Source organism: Pimephales promelas, chromosome 19, assembly GCF_988280905.1.
Source record: "Pimephales promelas chromosome 19, fPimPro1.hap1.1, whole genome shotgun sequence".
Taxonomy (NCBI): Eukaryota; Metazoa; Chordata; class Actinopteri; order Cypriniformes; family Leuciscidae; genus Pimephales; species Pimephales promelas.
In genome coordinates this window covers 30,666,975-30,681,399 of record NC_142787.1, presented here as the reverse complement: position 1 = coordinate 30,681,399, position 14,425 = coordinate 30,666,975, and the positions used below count along the sequence as shown (strand labels likewise).

At 37.4% G+C, this 14,425-nt stretch overlaps 1 protein-coding gene across 4 annotated transcripts in view; it reads left to right on the top strand.

The window, feature by feature from the left end:
• trpc5b (transient receptor potential cation channel, subfamily C, member 5b) overlaps positions 1–14,425 on the top strand; it is a 36,964-nt gene that overhangs the window by 5,870 nt on the left and 16,669 nt on the right. For 2 of the 4 annotated variants that reach the window (XM_039675950.2, XM_039675949.2), the window contains exons 2-4: positions 6,461–6,887; positions 8,569–9,090; positions 12,114–12,450. In XM_039675950.2, coding sequence (XP_039531884.2) covers positions 6,510–6,887; positions 8,569–9,090; positions 12,114–12,450 — 1,237 coding nt within the window. In that variant the 5' untranslated portion in view covers positions 6,461–6,509. The other 2 variants (XM_089123467.1, XM_089123466.1) reach the window with 2 other exon arrangements.

Below are 14,425 nucleotides of genomic sequence, written 5' to 3'. Positions count from 1 at the left end.
GGTGCATTTGCATTATGCAATATTTCATGCAGTGACATGCCATTCTGAACACATTCCTCTTGTTTTTGTGTTTGGTGTAGTAGTCACATAAGTGAAAAAATCTCTGTAGTTTTATGGTACAGTGGTACTGATGACAAATAATGGTACTGTGATGCCTCCTGGGATCATATTAGTGTCAGCTAAGGGATACCAAGGCCCCAAAAATGATCCTATTGTATCCCAGATGAAATATTCCAACCAACCATGTGACATCACCTGCTGTCAGCTGCACCATGATGCCAGTCTAATTGAATAAGGCCAGTCTGTCTCTTGTCTGAGTCATTTTGAGAAAGTGGCGTTCAGGTTTTACATAGACGGGCCCTCTCGTCCACCATCATTGATGCTCTGTGAAAAACAGACAGGATTGTGAATTTGTGACGCAGGTTGGCTCTATAGAGTTAACAGCGATGGGGGAAGGGGGTGGAGGGGGGGAATTTCTATGCTGTGGAATTGCTAACCGTCTCCCCCACGCTCTAGTAAACAGCTGCCTGTCCCTAATTAGCGTTTTGAACTGAATGTCTCTGCCGTGTGTGGGCTCCGGTCTCAAAAACACATTCAGTGTTATGGCCAGCTGAAGCTTTCACCTAATACCAACTAAACTAATCCTGTCTGCGTTTCTGTGGCTACCTTTCTTTACCCTGCAAGCCCCACAATCCTGACATGTAAAGGGCCAGGTGGACTTCATTTTCGGTGTTCTGCAGACAGTTGAGCACGCAAGACCTTTCAAAGTAGTTTCACTGGCCCTGTCCTAAATGGCACCCATTTAGTGTCCGTCCTTTCGTGACACAAAGTGTTTTGACTGTTAGTAAGTCTGCTGCAGAGCCTGGCCCAGTGCAGGCTCCACAAAGGTGCGCATCGAGGGAGCATATCGAGCTCAAAGGGGGCGCGATTTATGTAATTTGAGCCTGTGACTGGTGTGCTGACAACAGGAAGTTCAAATACGACCTCTACAGTCGCGTCCATAGACATATACACTAGACCTCACCTTGGGGTTCTAAGCATGCGTCAAAACCGCCGCCATCTTGGAACAGGGGTCTTGTCATAGGAAGTAGCTAGGTAGCGCTGCTATCTCTGCCTTTACTTCGAATTCATTGATGGTGGCGGACTTTTGTGCAGCGTATGATGTTCACGGATGAAATCTGAACTAGGAAGAATGTTTTAAAAAATGTATATATTTTTCTTTCTTTCTGGAATCAATGATAAATACATGTCTGACCGTTGGAACAAACCAAAAAAACAAGAAAAATCGCATTCATGATGATTTATGGTGATTTTATTTCCGTTAGACCTGTGTCTACTACATTGACGCTGATGCATTAAAGTGGAGGGGCTCCCCTGTTTCAAGATGGCGGCTCTATTGACGCATTCGTTCCAATGAACTGCCGTATCCAAGGTAATGTCTAGTGTATATGTCTATGAGTCGCGTCGATGCAGACGGGAAGTTCAAATACGACCTCTACAGTCGCGTCGACGCAGACGGGAAGTTCAGGTGTGAGTCTGAATTTCATAGTCCATGCGGTCAGATTATCTTTTCTTTTTCCTAGACTCTTCCGAGTCGGACCGCGTTTTTTTTTTTGCTCTTTCCATTGTTGAGTATCATGCCTGAAATGCGCGCAAGTGTCTTCATGTGTTGTTGTTGATGTGTGTGACGTCGTTGCCGTAAAGCATGTCATGATTATCGCGAGATTTTTCGAGGGCGCTCCTCTCAAACTTGCATTGCTCGTTTTTACAGTGAAATTTCGAAAAACCTGCCTGGTCTGATGGTCTTAGCCCAGTTCTCCTTATCTGCTCTTATCATTGCAGCAGCCCTCACTCATATTTTCAATCAGTTTTGGTTCACTGCAGAAATGGCCATGGTTTGGAAACTATTACCTGTGCAGCCCTTATTCAAAGGTTGTGATATGGTAGAATCAAACTCATGTAGGCCTATCTCTATGGTATATTGTATCCAAAAAAATAAAAAATGGTATCCAGGACATGATGTTCTGATCTCTGTCAAGGTTCACAGAAGGCCCCACAGAATTGATATTTACAGAAATACATTACAAAAACAGTACAGTAACTGGCTCGATTGCATCTGATCTTTATTTTGCAAAATTTACACTTAGTCATACTTGGATATCTGATTGTTAAAAAGCCAAAAATAAATGTGATGCAAGATGCATTCGAGACAGTTATATAATCAATTGAAACCTATAAAGAGATGCACTCTTAGAAGAAAAGGTTCTATATAGAACCTTAAAAGGTTCTATCAGCGCTACGTATTTGGAACCCCTAAAAGGTTCTATACACTCTTAAAAAAGGGTTCCTCTGGGTTGTATATAGAACCCTGGGGTTCCGTACTTGGCCAATAGAACCTTTTACCAAAAAAAATGGTTCTATATAGAACCATTCTGGAGTTCCATATATGAAGCGGGGGATGGAACCATTTTTGGTTCTAAATAGAACCATTTCTTCTAAGAGTGTAATATGAAAGTTAGCCTAATCAAGCTGGGTTTTTTTCTTTTCTTAAACGGATTGCATTCATCACATCATTAAAAGGGTTGTGTTTTTGTCAAAACTGTTGCCATCCCTTTTAGGTACTTCTAGATAATGGGAATACTGGATGTAATCTAAATCTAAATTAATAATAATAAAAGGGAAGAAAGATCCTCAATTAATCCTCAAATTTTTCCCGTTTGAGCTAACTTATTATAACTGTGAATTCGGACATACTTCTTTTGTCACATACTGTACTGCTTTTTAACTACCGTAGGAAAGTTTGATTTCAGATGCAACCCATGTGATCCATATTGCGAAGTATTGCCAGTTGACTTTAATAAGTTAAAGTAATAATTTCTGGTGCTTGTGGAATCATGATGATTCTTGAAACAAAATGTGATTCAGTCCAATGGAAAAAAAAAATAAAAAATCCAAGTGCTGGAAAAAACAGATAAATATAAACTTCAAATCACCGATCCACTGCAGTAAACTAAGAGATGAAACGGAGGGGAAAATACACACAGCTGCCACAGGAGATCACGGTGAACTTAAATATGTGTTCACACTAAATGCCAGCAGATGCTCAAGAAACACAATCAATGACTCCGGCCGCTCTGGGATGTTTCTATGAGCTTGCAGAGGGTATGATACTGTTCATGGCTCTCTAGCTCTCTCTCTCTCTCTTCTCTGTGGTGATCTGCCATTCTATCAATGTCAGAATCAAAGTGTTAGGCTAGTTCATCTTTTAAAGACAGCCCAGCCTCTGTTTATAGCTGGGGGCGGAGGTCTGTATGGCTCACAAGAGATTTTTGCTTTTGCTTTTTGTTTCAAATGAGTAATAGCAACAGCATCCTTCTCTAACTCTCTTTATAACCCCCACACAAACCACATACACTACTCTTAGTGCTCTGTTTTTGTGAAAAGCATTGCTGCTTTAACTTAAGTTATTATCTGAATGACATAATTTCTTCAGGTTGTTTTTGAGGGCTAGATTTAAAGGGGAAATGAAGCAGTCAATCAAGTTTACATGATTTACAAGATGGATTTCCACTATAATCAACAATTATATAAGAAACGTGACAAATGTAAACATATAAAAGAGAAAAAAAAGAAAAAAACGTTATATTTTTTGCCGCCAGGGCACCGCCATTGTGCAGTATTCTAACATGTGACGTCACAGGGTTGGTTGGCTTTAGTTAACAGGATAAAATGAATTAAGGTTCAAACAACCATTACAATAAGTCATATTCTGGTTTCACCTGCATGTGATTCAGGAATGTGTATATATACAGCGTCTTGTTTGCTGCCATGTTACCTAGGGTGTCCCCCAAGGCTCAGTCATTGGCCTTCTGGTCTTTCTCAACATTATAATGTGATGTCATTTCCAGTTATGCTGTTTTTTTCCACCAAATTTGTCAAGCTGAGCAGTGTTGGGAAATGTTTTAAATGTAACACAATACAATATTGAGTCAATTTCAAAAAAATGAAATCAAAACAGGAAATTGAAATCAAAGCAACAAACTTAAATCTAATTTAAAAAAAACATCTGGGGTTTAATATTTCACACAAAATAAACAATGCAATGTATAGTTATATTCAGTCATGTTATTTATTTAACAAGTTGTGCTGTTTTCATATGGAAACATTTAAACATGAATATTAGCGATTGCATTTGGGCCTGTGCACATTCACTGCCAAACCACACTAATGAACTAAAATGTTCATCCAGGTCTAGAATTATGCTGAATAAAACATGGGGCGATTCCCTGTGGAAGCCTTGTTCAGCTTTTATGAAGCAGCGAGGTGTGAAGTAATACAGCAAATGGGAAAAACACACTGCCTTTATTCTTACATAATGAAATGCTCACAGAAACGAGTATAAAGTGCATCAAATAAAATGGGGTTCAAATTGATGGGGGTCACAGTATAACTATATAGCTGTCTTGGTTTTGGCAAGGTTCACAAATCCTGAAGGATGCCAGGAGGGCTGAATTGCTGCAATGAACTTAGTGCTGATATTTGTTTGAGTGTGAAAAATGGCCATGTATCCCATTCTTTGAAAGTCCTATATAGCAGGCATTGACCAACAAATCTTATTTCTTTTGGATTGGCCATCAAATGAAATTATGGATTCATGGTTTTAAATTATTTTACATTTACATGTCATTTTAAAAATTTTACATTTAATTTGTGAGGTCTTACACGATTTTACCATTAAAGGGATGGTTCACTTTGAAATTAATTTTTGATATGTTTTAGCTTACCTCAAGGGCATCCAAGATGTAGGTGTGTTTGTTTTCAATTTTGACATTTTTTGGTCAAACCGTTGTTGTCTGTCAGTCATATAAATGCAGTTTTAAGGGGTCCACCTCAGAGAGCATGCACAGAGAAGTCCAAATTAAACATGATTTAATGACTCGTAAATGTAAGTACACATTGATGGCCTAAGACACGAATAAATACTGTTGGTTTTCTCACACAAACCGCTCGTTTCGTGTCTTAGGCCATCAATGTGTACTTACATTTACGAGTCATTAAATCATGTTTAATTTGGACTTCTCTGTTCATGCTCTTTGAGGTGGTGACCATAGACCTCCATTATATGACTGACAGACAACAACGGTTTGATTAAAACAAGTCAAAATTGAAAATACTGTGGAAACAAAGACACCTACATCTTGGATGCCCTTGAGGTAATCTAAAACATATCAAAAATTAATTTCAAAGTGAACTATCCCTTTAAATTGTGGACAAGGGTTAACGTTACTCTTCTTGGTGCATCCACTTATCTCTATTTATCAATTCCATGAATTATTTGTTAATTGGGACTAATTAGTAAAGCCTAGACCGTGTGTATCTCTAGTGAAACAAAGCAACAAAAGCCAGATATCTTGGCAGTTGCACACACAGTTTTTTGCATCTGTTACCTGCCATGAAATTGAGGGGGTGTTATGGATTAGTAATGGTTTGTGATCATGTTTGAAGATGTTTACTTTCACATAAAAAAGGTAAAAGGAAGCCACCTGAAAAAATGGAAGATAGCCTGAGAATAATAAAGCCTTCGCCCTTGTAGAGGAAAAATTACGTATTTGTATTTAACTCTCAAACATCATACAAAATATTGAAAAGTATGCAATCTTCAGACCCTAATTATTCAAAAAATCATTTTTAAATTGAAATTAAACACTCACCTTAGAAAAGAGGATCATAAACCTTGTTGATATGAAAATAACAACAACAACTGTGAAATTTAAGGTTTAAACAACCATTACAATAAGTCATATTCTGGTTTCACCTGCATGTGATTCAGGAATGTATATATATACAGCGTCTTGTTTGCTGCCACTGTTACCCAGGGTGTCCCCCAAGGCTCAGTCATTGGCCCTCTGGTCTTTCTCAACATTATAATGTGATGTCAGTTCCAGTTATGCTTTTTTTATTTCACCAAATTTGTCAAGCTGAGCAGTGTTGGGAATTGTTTTAAATGTAACACAATACAATATTGAGTCAATTTCTCCAGTTTCTTACTAAATATATTGACCCCAGATGTAGAGATCCTTCAGATTAATGATTCTGGAAAGTTTCAATCACTTGTAGTGAACAGCTCTCTTTTCAAATCAGGGCTCAATCAAGCCTGAAAACTTAAATTTGACACTCTCGGCCAGCTAACTCTCTTGAACACCTGGTTGTGAGCTACACTTGGAAGCTTTAGGGGATCATCTGGACATAGCATATAATATTCTCTGTTCCATCTCAAAGTACTTACTAGATAGACCAAATCATTAAGCATTTTAACATCTGATAAATTCATATTTCTTCAGAAATCTGAATCAAAAATGAGAAATATTCACAGTAAAAAGTGTCTTGCCATGTAGATGTGTTTTAGCATATCAGTTATAAAAGGAATGTAATCTTGAAACGATTAACTCTTTGTTTGCAGCTTTTTCTGGACTTGTGTCATCTTATGTCACCGAGTCCACATAACCCCCATGGCGCAGCTGTACTACAACAAGGCCAGTAACTCCCCGTACCGCGATCGCATCCCCCTGCAGATCGTGAGGGCGGAGGTCGAGCTGTCTGCCAAGGAACGAGCCTACCTGACCGCGGTCGAGAAGGGCGACTATGCTGGAGTTAAACAGGCCCTTGAGGAGGCCGATATCTATTACAACATCAACGTGAACTGCCTGGACCCATTGGGCCGCAGCGGACTCCTCATTGCTATTGAGAATGAGAACCTGGAGGTGATGGAGCTGCTGTTGAGTCATGGCGTGGTCATGGGCGACGCTCTCCTCTACGCCATCCGCAAGGAGGTGGTGGGAGCAGTGGAGTTACTGCTGTCCTACAAGAAGCCCAGTGGAGAGAAACAGGTGTGTGAGGGTGTGCCTTCCTTAGTTTGAAAGGAGAGTCACATCCAACTTTTCTGACTGGATGTAGCTGATATACCAAATTATCAGATTATATTGATTACTGAATTTTAATCAATCTTCATTTTGATGAAGCGATATCAGTTCTTAAAGGGAAGGGATAGTTCACTTTGAAATTAATTTTTGGTATGTTTTAGCTTAGTTGAAGCTCAAATGCTTCAAAGATGTAGGTGTCTTTGTTTCCACAGTAGTTTCAATTTTGATAATTTTAGGTCAAACCGTTCTTGTTTGTCAGTCATATAATGGAGGTCTATGGTCACCACCTCAAAGAGCATGCACAGAGAAGTCCAAATTAAAGGATTAGTTCACTTTTGTAAAAACTTTTGCTGATAATTTACTCACCCCCATGTCATCCAAGATGTCCATGTCTTTCTTTCCTCAGTCGAAAAGAAATTTAGGTTTTTGATGAAAACATTCCAGGATTTTTCTCCATATAATGGACTTTAATGGGAACCGGATGGTTCAGGTCCAAAAGATAGTGTTAATAACAGTTTCAGATGCAGCTTCAAATGTCTTTAAACGATACCAGACGATGAATAAGGGTCTTATCATGCGAAACGATCGGTTATTTCAAAACTTATTCCAAAAATGTAACTTTTCTAAGGACAAATGCTAGCCTTTCTCCATTCTGTGAGGCGCGTTTGCAACGTCACGTAGTACGTAATTACGTTCAAAAGGTCACGGGCGACGTAGCCGGAAGTACAGAGTCAGTGTTTACAAGTTGAACGCATAGGTTGAATGTGAAAACTAACTCAAACGCCGTTTACAAAAAAGGAATTATAAGGTAAAACAACGATGTCGGACGATTTTGATTCTGTACTTCCGGCTACGTCGCCCGTGACCTTTTGAACGTAATTACGTAATACGTGACGTTACAAAAGCGCCTCAGAGAATAGAGCAAGGCTAGCATTTGTCCTTAGAAAAGTTACATTTTTGGAATAAGTTTTGAAATAACCGATCGTTTCGCATGATAAGACCCTTATTCATCGTCTGATATCGTTTAAAGACATTTGAAGCTGCACTAAAACTGTTATTAACACTGTCTTTTGGACCTTGAACCATCCGGTTCCCATTAAAGTCCATTATATGGAGAAAAATCGACTGAGGAAAGAAAGACATGGACATCTTGGATGACATGGGGGTGCGTAAATTATCAGCAAAAGTTTTTTCAAAAGTGAACTAGTCCTTTAAACATGACTTAATGACTCGTAAATGTAAGTACACACTGATGGCCTAAGACACGAAATGAGCGGTTTGTATGAGAAAACAAACAGTATTTATACCGTATACCTCTTGTAACAGCCACAGCCACATCCAAGTGATCTGAAGGCGCGGGCGCTGATCTCTTGCGTGATCTCTTGCATGGCTGCGAAAAAAAAAAAAATCAACGTTGTCTGTTGATGTATCGAAATTGTTTTCCAATTGCAATTTTGCAATTTACAATACTATATGTAATGCTTTGGAAAGTATTCTACATGTTTAATAAATGTTCCAGCTGCTTTTGCTTACACAAGGAAAGCGCACCCAGGTAAAAATAAGAATTTGACAAATTCTACAAACAATTTAACTTTGGCAACAGCAATTTTACTATTATTTATTCCTCTCTTTGTTTGCACTCTTTAAGGTTCCTTCTCTCATGATGGACACGCAGTTTTCGGAGTTTACACCCGATATCACACCAATCATGTTGGCTGCCCACACCAACAACTACGAGATAATCAAGCTCCTAGTTCAAAGAAAAGTCACCATACCGCGGCCACACCAGATCCGCTGTGATTGCGTGGAATGTGTATCCAGTTCAGAAGTGGACAGCCTGCGGCACTCCCGTTCACGTCTGAACATCTACAGAACTCTTGCTAGCCCCTCTCTCATCGCCCTTTCCAGCGAGGATCCCATCCTCACGGCGTTCAGGCTGGGCTGGGAGCTGAAGGAGCTCAGTAAGGTGGAGAATGAGTTCCGGCAGGAGTACGAAGAGCTATCGCAGCAGTGCAAACTTTTCGCCAAAGACCTGCTGGATCAGGCCCGTAGCTCCCGTGAGCTGGAGACCATCCTCAATCATCGGGATGACCACAGCGAGGAGCTGGACCCCCTTGAATGTAGAGACCTGGCCAAGCTCAAGCTAGCCATCAAGTACCACCAAAAAGAGGTGAGCATTCAAGACTGAGAGATTTTAACACATGAATGTTTCACCAATCATTAATACATATGTGGGTCTTTGGATCCAGATGGCTCTAACTGCTGCAACAGTATAACCAGTGGTGGAGGAAAAAGTAAAAGTACAAATAACCAGATAAATATTTACTTTAGTAAAAGTAGAAGTAACACAATGACAACCATACTTAAGTAAAAAAAGTAAAAAGTACCTGATTTTAAATGTACTTTAAGTATTAAAAGTAAAAGTACTTGCATAACAATTTATTCTCTTAATGTCTATTTTCTAATTATTAATAAAACATTAAATTCTAACTCATTCAACCTAATACTCCTATAATGATGTTCAATAATTATGGAAAAAAATTGTTGTCACCATTTCTGAAACAAGCTTGCAATTAGGCAATATACACATCATGCTTATCCTTACTGTATGTTAATAACTATGTTTGGCAGTAAACGTGATTAATTTATGGTGTAATTCTGAACCTCTTGGCTTGCCATAATCCTAACCAAACGTATATTACACATGGTGTGTTTCCTATGCGCGTAAAAACAAATTTTCGCAAATAAATTGCACGATAAACGCACTGCGTGTGAGACGCATTTAGTGTGACCGGGTTGATGTATCTATGGCAACCAAACGTCACTGGTGAGACAAACGTGCAATGGACGGACGGTCAGGTTATGTTTTGGAGGGGAAAAACTGATCAGAAAATGTAACAGAAGTTGTAGAAATGTAGTGGAGTAGAAAGTATAATTGCTGCAAAATGTAACGAAGTAAAAGTAAAAAGTATGCACTATTTATTCTACTTAAGTAAAGTAAAGATGCGTGAAAAATGTACTTAGGTAAAGTAACAAAGTATTTGTACTTCGTTACAGTCCACCACTGAGTATAACACTCTAGAGTAAAATAATAGATGTGGATAAAGGTATTATTACGTAATGACGTGAATGCCAAACCTCACAGATGTTTACCAGCTTTAAAACCTCTTCAACATTTATGCTGTTGTGTAATGTTTATCAATTTACATTTATGCATTTAGCAGATGCTTTCATAGAGCAACATGAGCACTTTGTCACAGAATGATGCAACAATATTCAAAACAATACCAATCTTTGTAGAAAATTTACAACAGAGCGACATAAACATTTCGCCACAGAGCCAACAATATAGAAAACAAAACTATAATATTATTATATAGAATGTTTACAAATTCACTAATAAATAACACATCTATATAGTTATATGGGGCCAGTTGTTCAAAACATTTAATCTGGATCAAAATGATCCGGATTTGGAAATCCCTTTTTTTTTCCTATCCAGGATCAGGTAATCCGTCTTACTTTTATGCTGGTTTTTCAAAGCAACATTGGAATGGATCACCCTTATCCAGATACACAGTTTTCCAGATTACCAGTGCTCTAAATGGGACAACATATCACAATGTGGGCTAAGAACAGGTAGAAGAGCCAACATGGGGTCACTGTAAGTGTTTCTTATTTTGAGACAAAACACAAATGGGGACAAGATCATTTTTATTTCATTTTTACTTTACTATACTGAATAGCTTAATTGTTAGTTTATGTCTACTTTATCACTGTTACAACGGTTACACAAGTCAAGAGCAAAATATAAATAAAAGTATATACACTAAATGATACAAATGTATTATTTGACCAATTTTAAAGTTTTACTACATTTTCTTCCTGAAATCCACCTGTTGGGATCATTATAATGCTGTTTTTTTTTTATCAAAGTTATCCAAATCCCACTGACAAGTTTTGAACAACACAAACTGAAGGTTTGATCCAGATTAAAACTAGGATTGGATTCCCTGATCTAATCTGATTTCAGATTCCTTCTTTCCCTTTTGAACAACCCATTTTCAAGATTTGATCCAATCCGATAACCAAAATCCGATCAGCTTACCTTTGAACAACTGGCCCTTGGTTACACTTTATTTTAATGTGTCTCTTTTACAGTGTAATTGGACATTTAAGTACTGAGTAATATTAATTATTAACTACTTGTACTTACTACAGGGTTAGGGTAGGATTAGGGTTTGGTTGAGGGTTAGTTGCATGTAGTTCTTATAGTAAATACATGCAACAAGGACACATTAAAATAAAGTGTTATCAATAATATCTAAGAATATTTGTATATCTTGGTTGGAAATGTGCTTAATTTTCATTAAATTAATGTCACTTATTTTATTTTATTTTTTTTCAAAAATAACTTTCGTTTTGCAAGACATATGACCGTTTTCACGAGATTACTATAATCTAATATAATAATATAGTATAATAATTCAAATCATGTATTATTATTATTTTTTTAAATATATAGATATATGAAAAAAATTCACACTAATTCTGTGTTTTTGCTGGTAATAAAATTAAGCAATAAAACACTAATTTTATCATAAACTTTTTGTCAAATAATGTGCTGCACAATGAGCTTTACTGTTAAAATTAAAACATGGATTATTTCTTAAATTCAGTTTTGTTAAAAAAAATTCATAATTTATTCGTATTAGTGTTAATGTATTATTACATCTGGACATTTCCTATTTCTACTGTACAACAGTAATATATTTCTGTCAAGTTAAACCGAACTTTTATTTTGACGGGTTGCCGTGAAGCCCTAAACAATGGTACACAATGAAGACAATGGTCTTCACAAAACAATGATAGGGGAAAGTTAAACACTGTTTTTCTTTCTTTTTTTTTTCTTTTTTTTACTTTTTTTTTATTGGTTTATATCGATTTTTGTAAAACACACACACACAAAAACCAAACTGTTTTTCATATACTTTCATAGTATCATATATCACGAATATGTACAAAACATCTGTAAGAATTTAACTTCTATTTGATCTTTTCAACAATTTGTATGCTTTAATCTCAAGCGATCATAAATATAATGCCAGGTCATGAATTGCATCTTTGTCTGTGTGTTCGTCATGAATTTCCTCAGGCATATTAGATCATTCAACCATTATTATATTCTGACAGTTTGTAGCTCAACCCAACTGCCAGCAGCTCCTGGCAACACTTTGGTACGATGGTTTCCCGGGTTGGAGACGTCGTCACTGGGCAGTGAAGCTCGTCACGTGCTTCATCATCGGCCTGCTCTTCCCTGTCTTCTCCATCATATACCTTCTGGCTCCAAAGAGCACTCTGGGAACCTTCATCAAGAAACCTTTCATCAAGTTCATCTGCCACACTGCCTCCTACCTGACCTTCCTCTTGCTCCTCCTCCTCGCCTCACAGCATATTGTGCAAACGGACCTGCATGTACAGGGACCTCCACCCACCATTGTGGAGTGGTTGATCTTACCCTGGGTTCTAGGTAAGATTTCTTGGGTACATTTGAGCACAACAGTGGTAGGTTGGTGTACTTCAAATCTTAAAAGTATATTTAAAGGGTAACTAAACCCCTGGTCAGAGCCTGACTCCACCCACTGGCAATATTTGAAAATGCTGACCCCAGCGGAGATAGAGGGGACGAAATAGATGCTAAAACACTCTATCATGGTCGTTTTCAATACTCACAATTCCAACTCCTGACTCCCTACAGTGGTTTTGATGACACAAGATGGTTTTTATACTGCCAAGGGCGTAGCTCGCGTGGTGAGCTGAAACCTGCGTACGTCACAAAGTGTGGAGAAATCAACTGCAGTAGCCACCGTTCAACCTGAAGAGGGCAGCACTAAGACCTTTTTACACCATATATTGTAGAAATAGAACACTGTATAAACAAATGTCAAAAAAGTTACTCGAATCAGTGACTGGTATTAATAAAGATCCATTCTTACAGATCATTAACTAAAAAAAGTTGGTTTAGTGTTTAGTTACTCTTAAAAAAAACTGTACTTATTGTAGGCTACAGTATTGTACCCTAACTGTACAGTTATTCCATACTAATTAAATAAAATGCCAGTGTACTTAACGAGATTACACTTTTTACAAACTTAAGTACTCTTTTAAATAGTGCACTTTGCAATAATGTTACATTAAACATTTTAAATCATTATTTTTCAACTTAGAAATACACTTATTTCAATGTGTTGACTAAACACACTAAAGCACATGTAAAGTACCTGATTTATAATTTTAACTGTAGTGTTATTCAGTATTGCATTTCAAATGTATATATTGTAACTTCACCTTTGTGATTACGAACATATTTGAATACATCATAAGGAAGTTTCAATAGTGTATTTTAATTTCCCATAAATTTACCAGCACTTTAATAATTTTTCAAAAAGATGTCCTAAATATCTAAAAACATAACATTCAGTTTGCACTTAGGTAGGCCTATTCTTTTAAAGCAGCCTATTTACATGTAACTTAACTTCCATAATAAGTACTATATATATATATATATATATATATATATATTTCCCTATGCATAAAATGAATAAGAAAAATAAAAAGGGCGGACACTGTAATGCTGGAATCCAAAGTGTAAAATTGTAGCCTCAAATATCCATTTAGCTCAATGACGAAACGATGATCTGTAACATTCATTTAGCTGGCTCATTCCTCAAGCAATAAAACTGGTCGACTGCACAGGAAATAGACACAGCTGTGGTTTTATCCCTCTGATGAAGTAAATGAATACTCATGAATTATTGATATAATAATTTATTGACCTCAAGACATAAGCAGACGAAATCATATCTGAAGCCCCAGTTCAGAACTGATTACAGCAGGGCTCAATCATAATGGCTTGAGGTTTTCTTTCAAAGTACACACAAGCCCAGAAGTAGACACAAGTGGAGGCTAGAAACTAATTATCCGTAGTCTGGAGGGCAGGTAAAATCTGCTAGAAAGGAGTTTCCTTTACCTAGTTTTCCTCAATCTTTTTTCACCTGTGTTTTGTTAATCAACTTATTAGCTTTCTTTGTTCATGCTTATAAGCTTCCAGTTCTCCCTTAGGGTACGTTTTATTGCAACAATACTTGAGTTTTCCCGTGTACAGACTTGTCAAAACGACCCCCATTCACACGGATCCGTGAAAAAAACGCTGCATTCTGCTGTCAGGCCAATAGATGATGATGAAACGCTATAGCTTGAACACGTAATACGCATGGGCATGACATCATCGTCTTCAGAGATATGCATTTTGAAACTTTGAAATCTGTTGTCAAATTTTTAGGCACCCAAAATGCCATTGGTGTGTAAATTGAACAACCAAACGTGGTTCGTTCTTAGTTGAAAACAGTGTTGTGTAAAGAGTAGGGATGGGCAACGATTAATCGCGATTAATCGCATCCAAAATAAAAGTTTGTGTTTACATAATATATGTGTGTGTAGTGTGT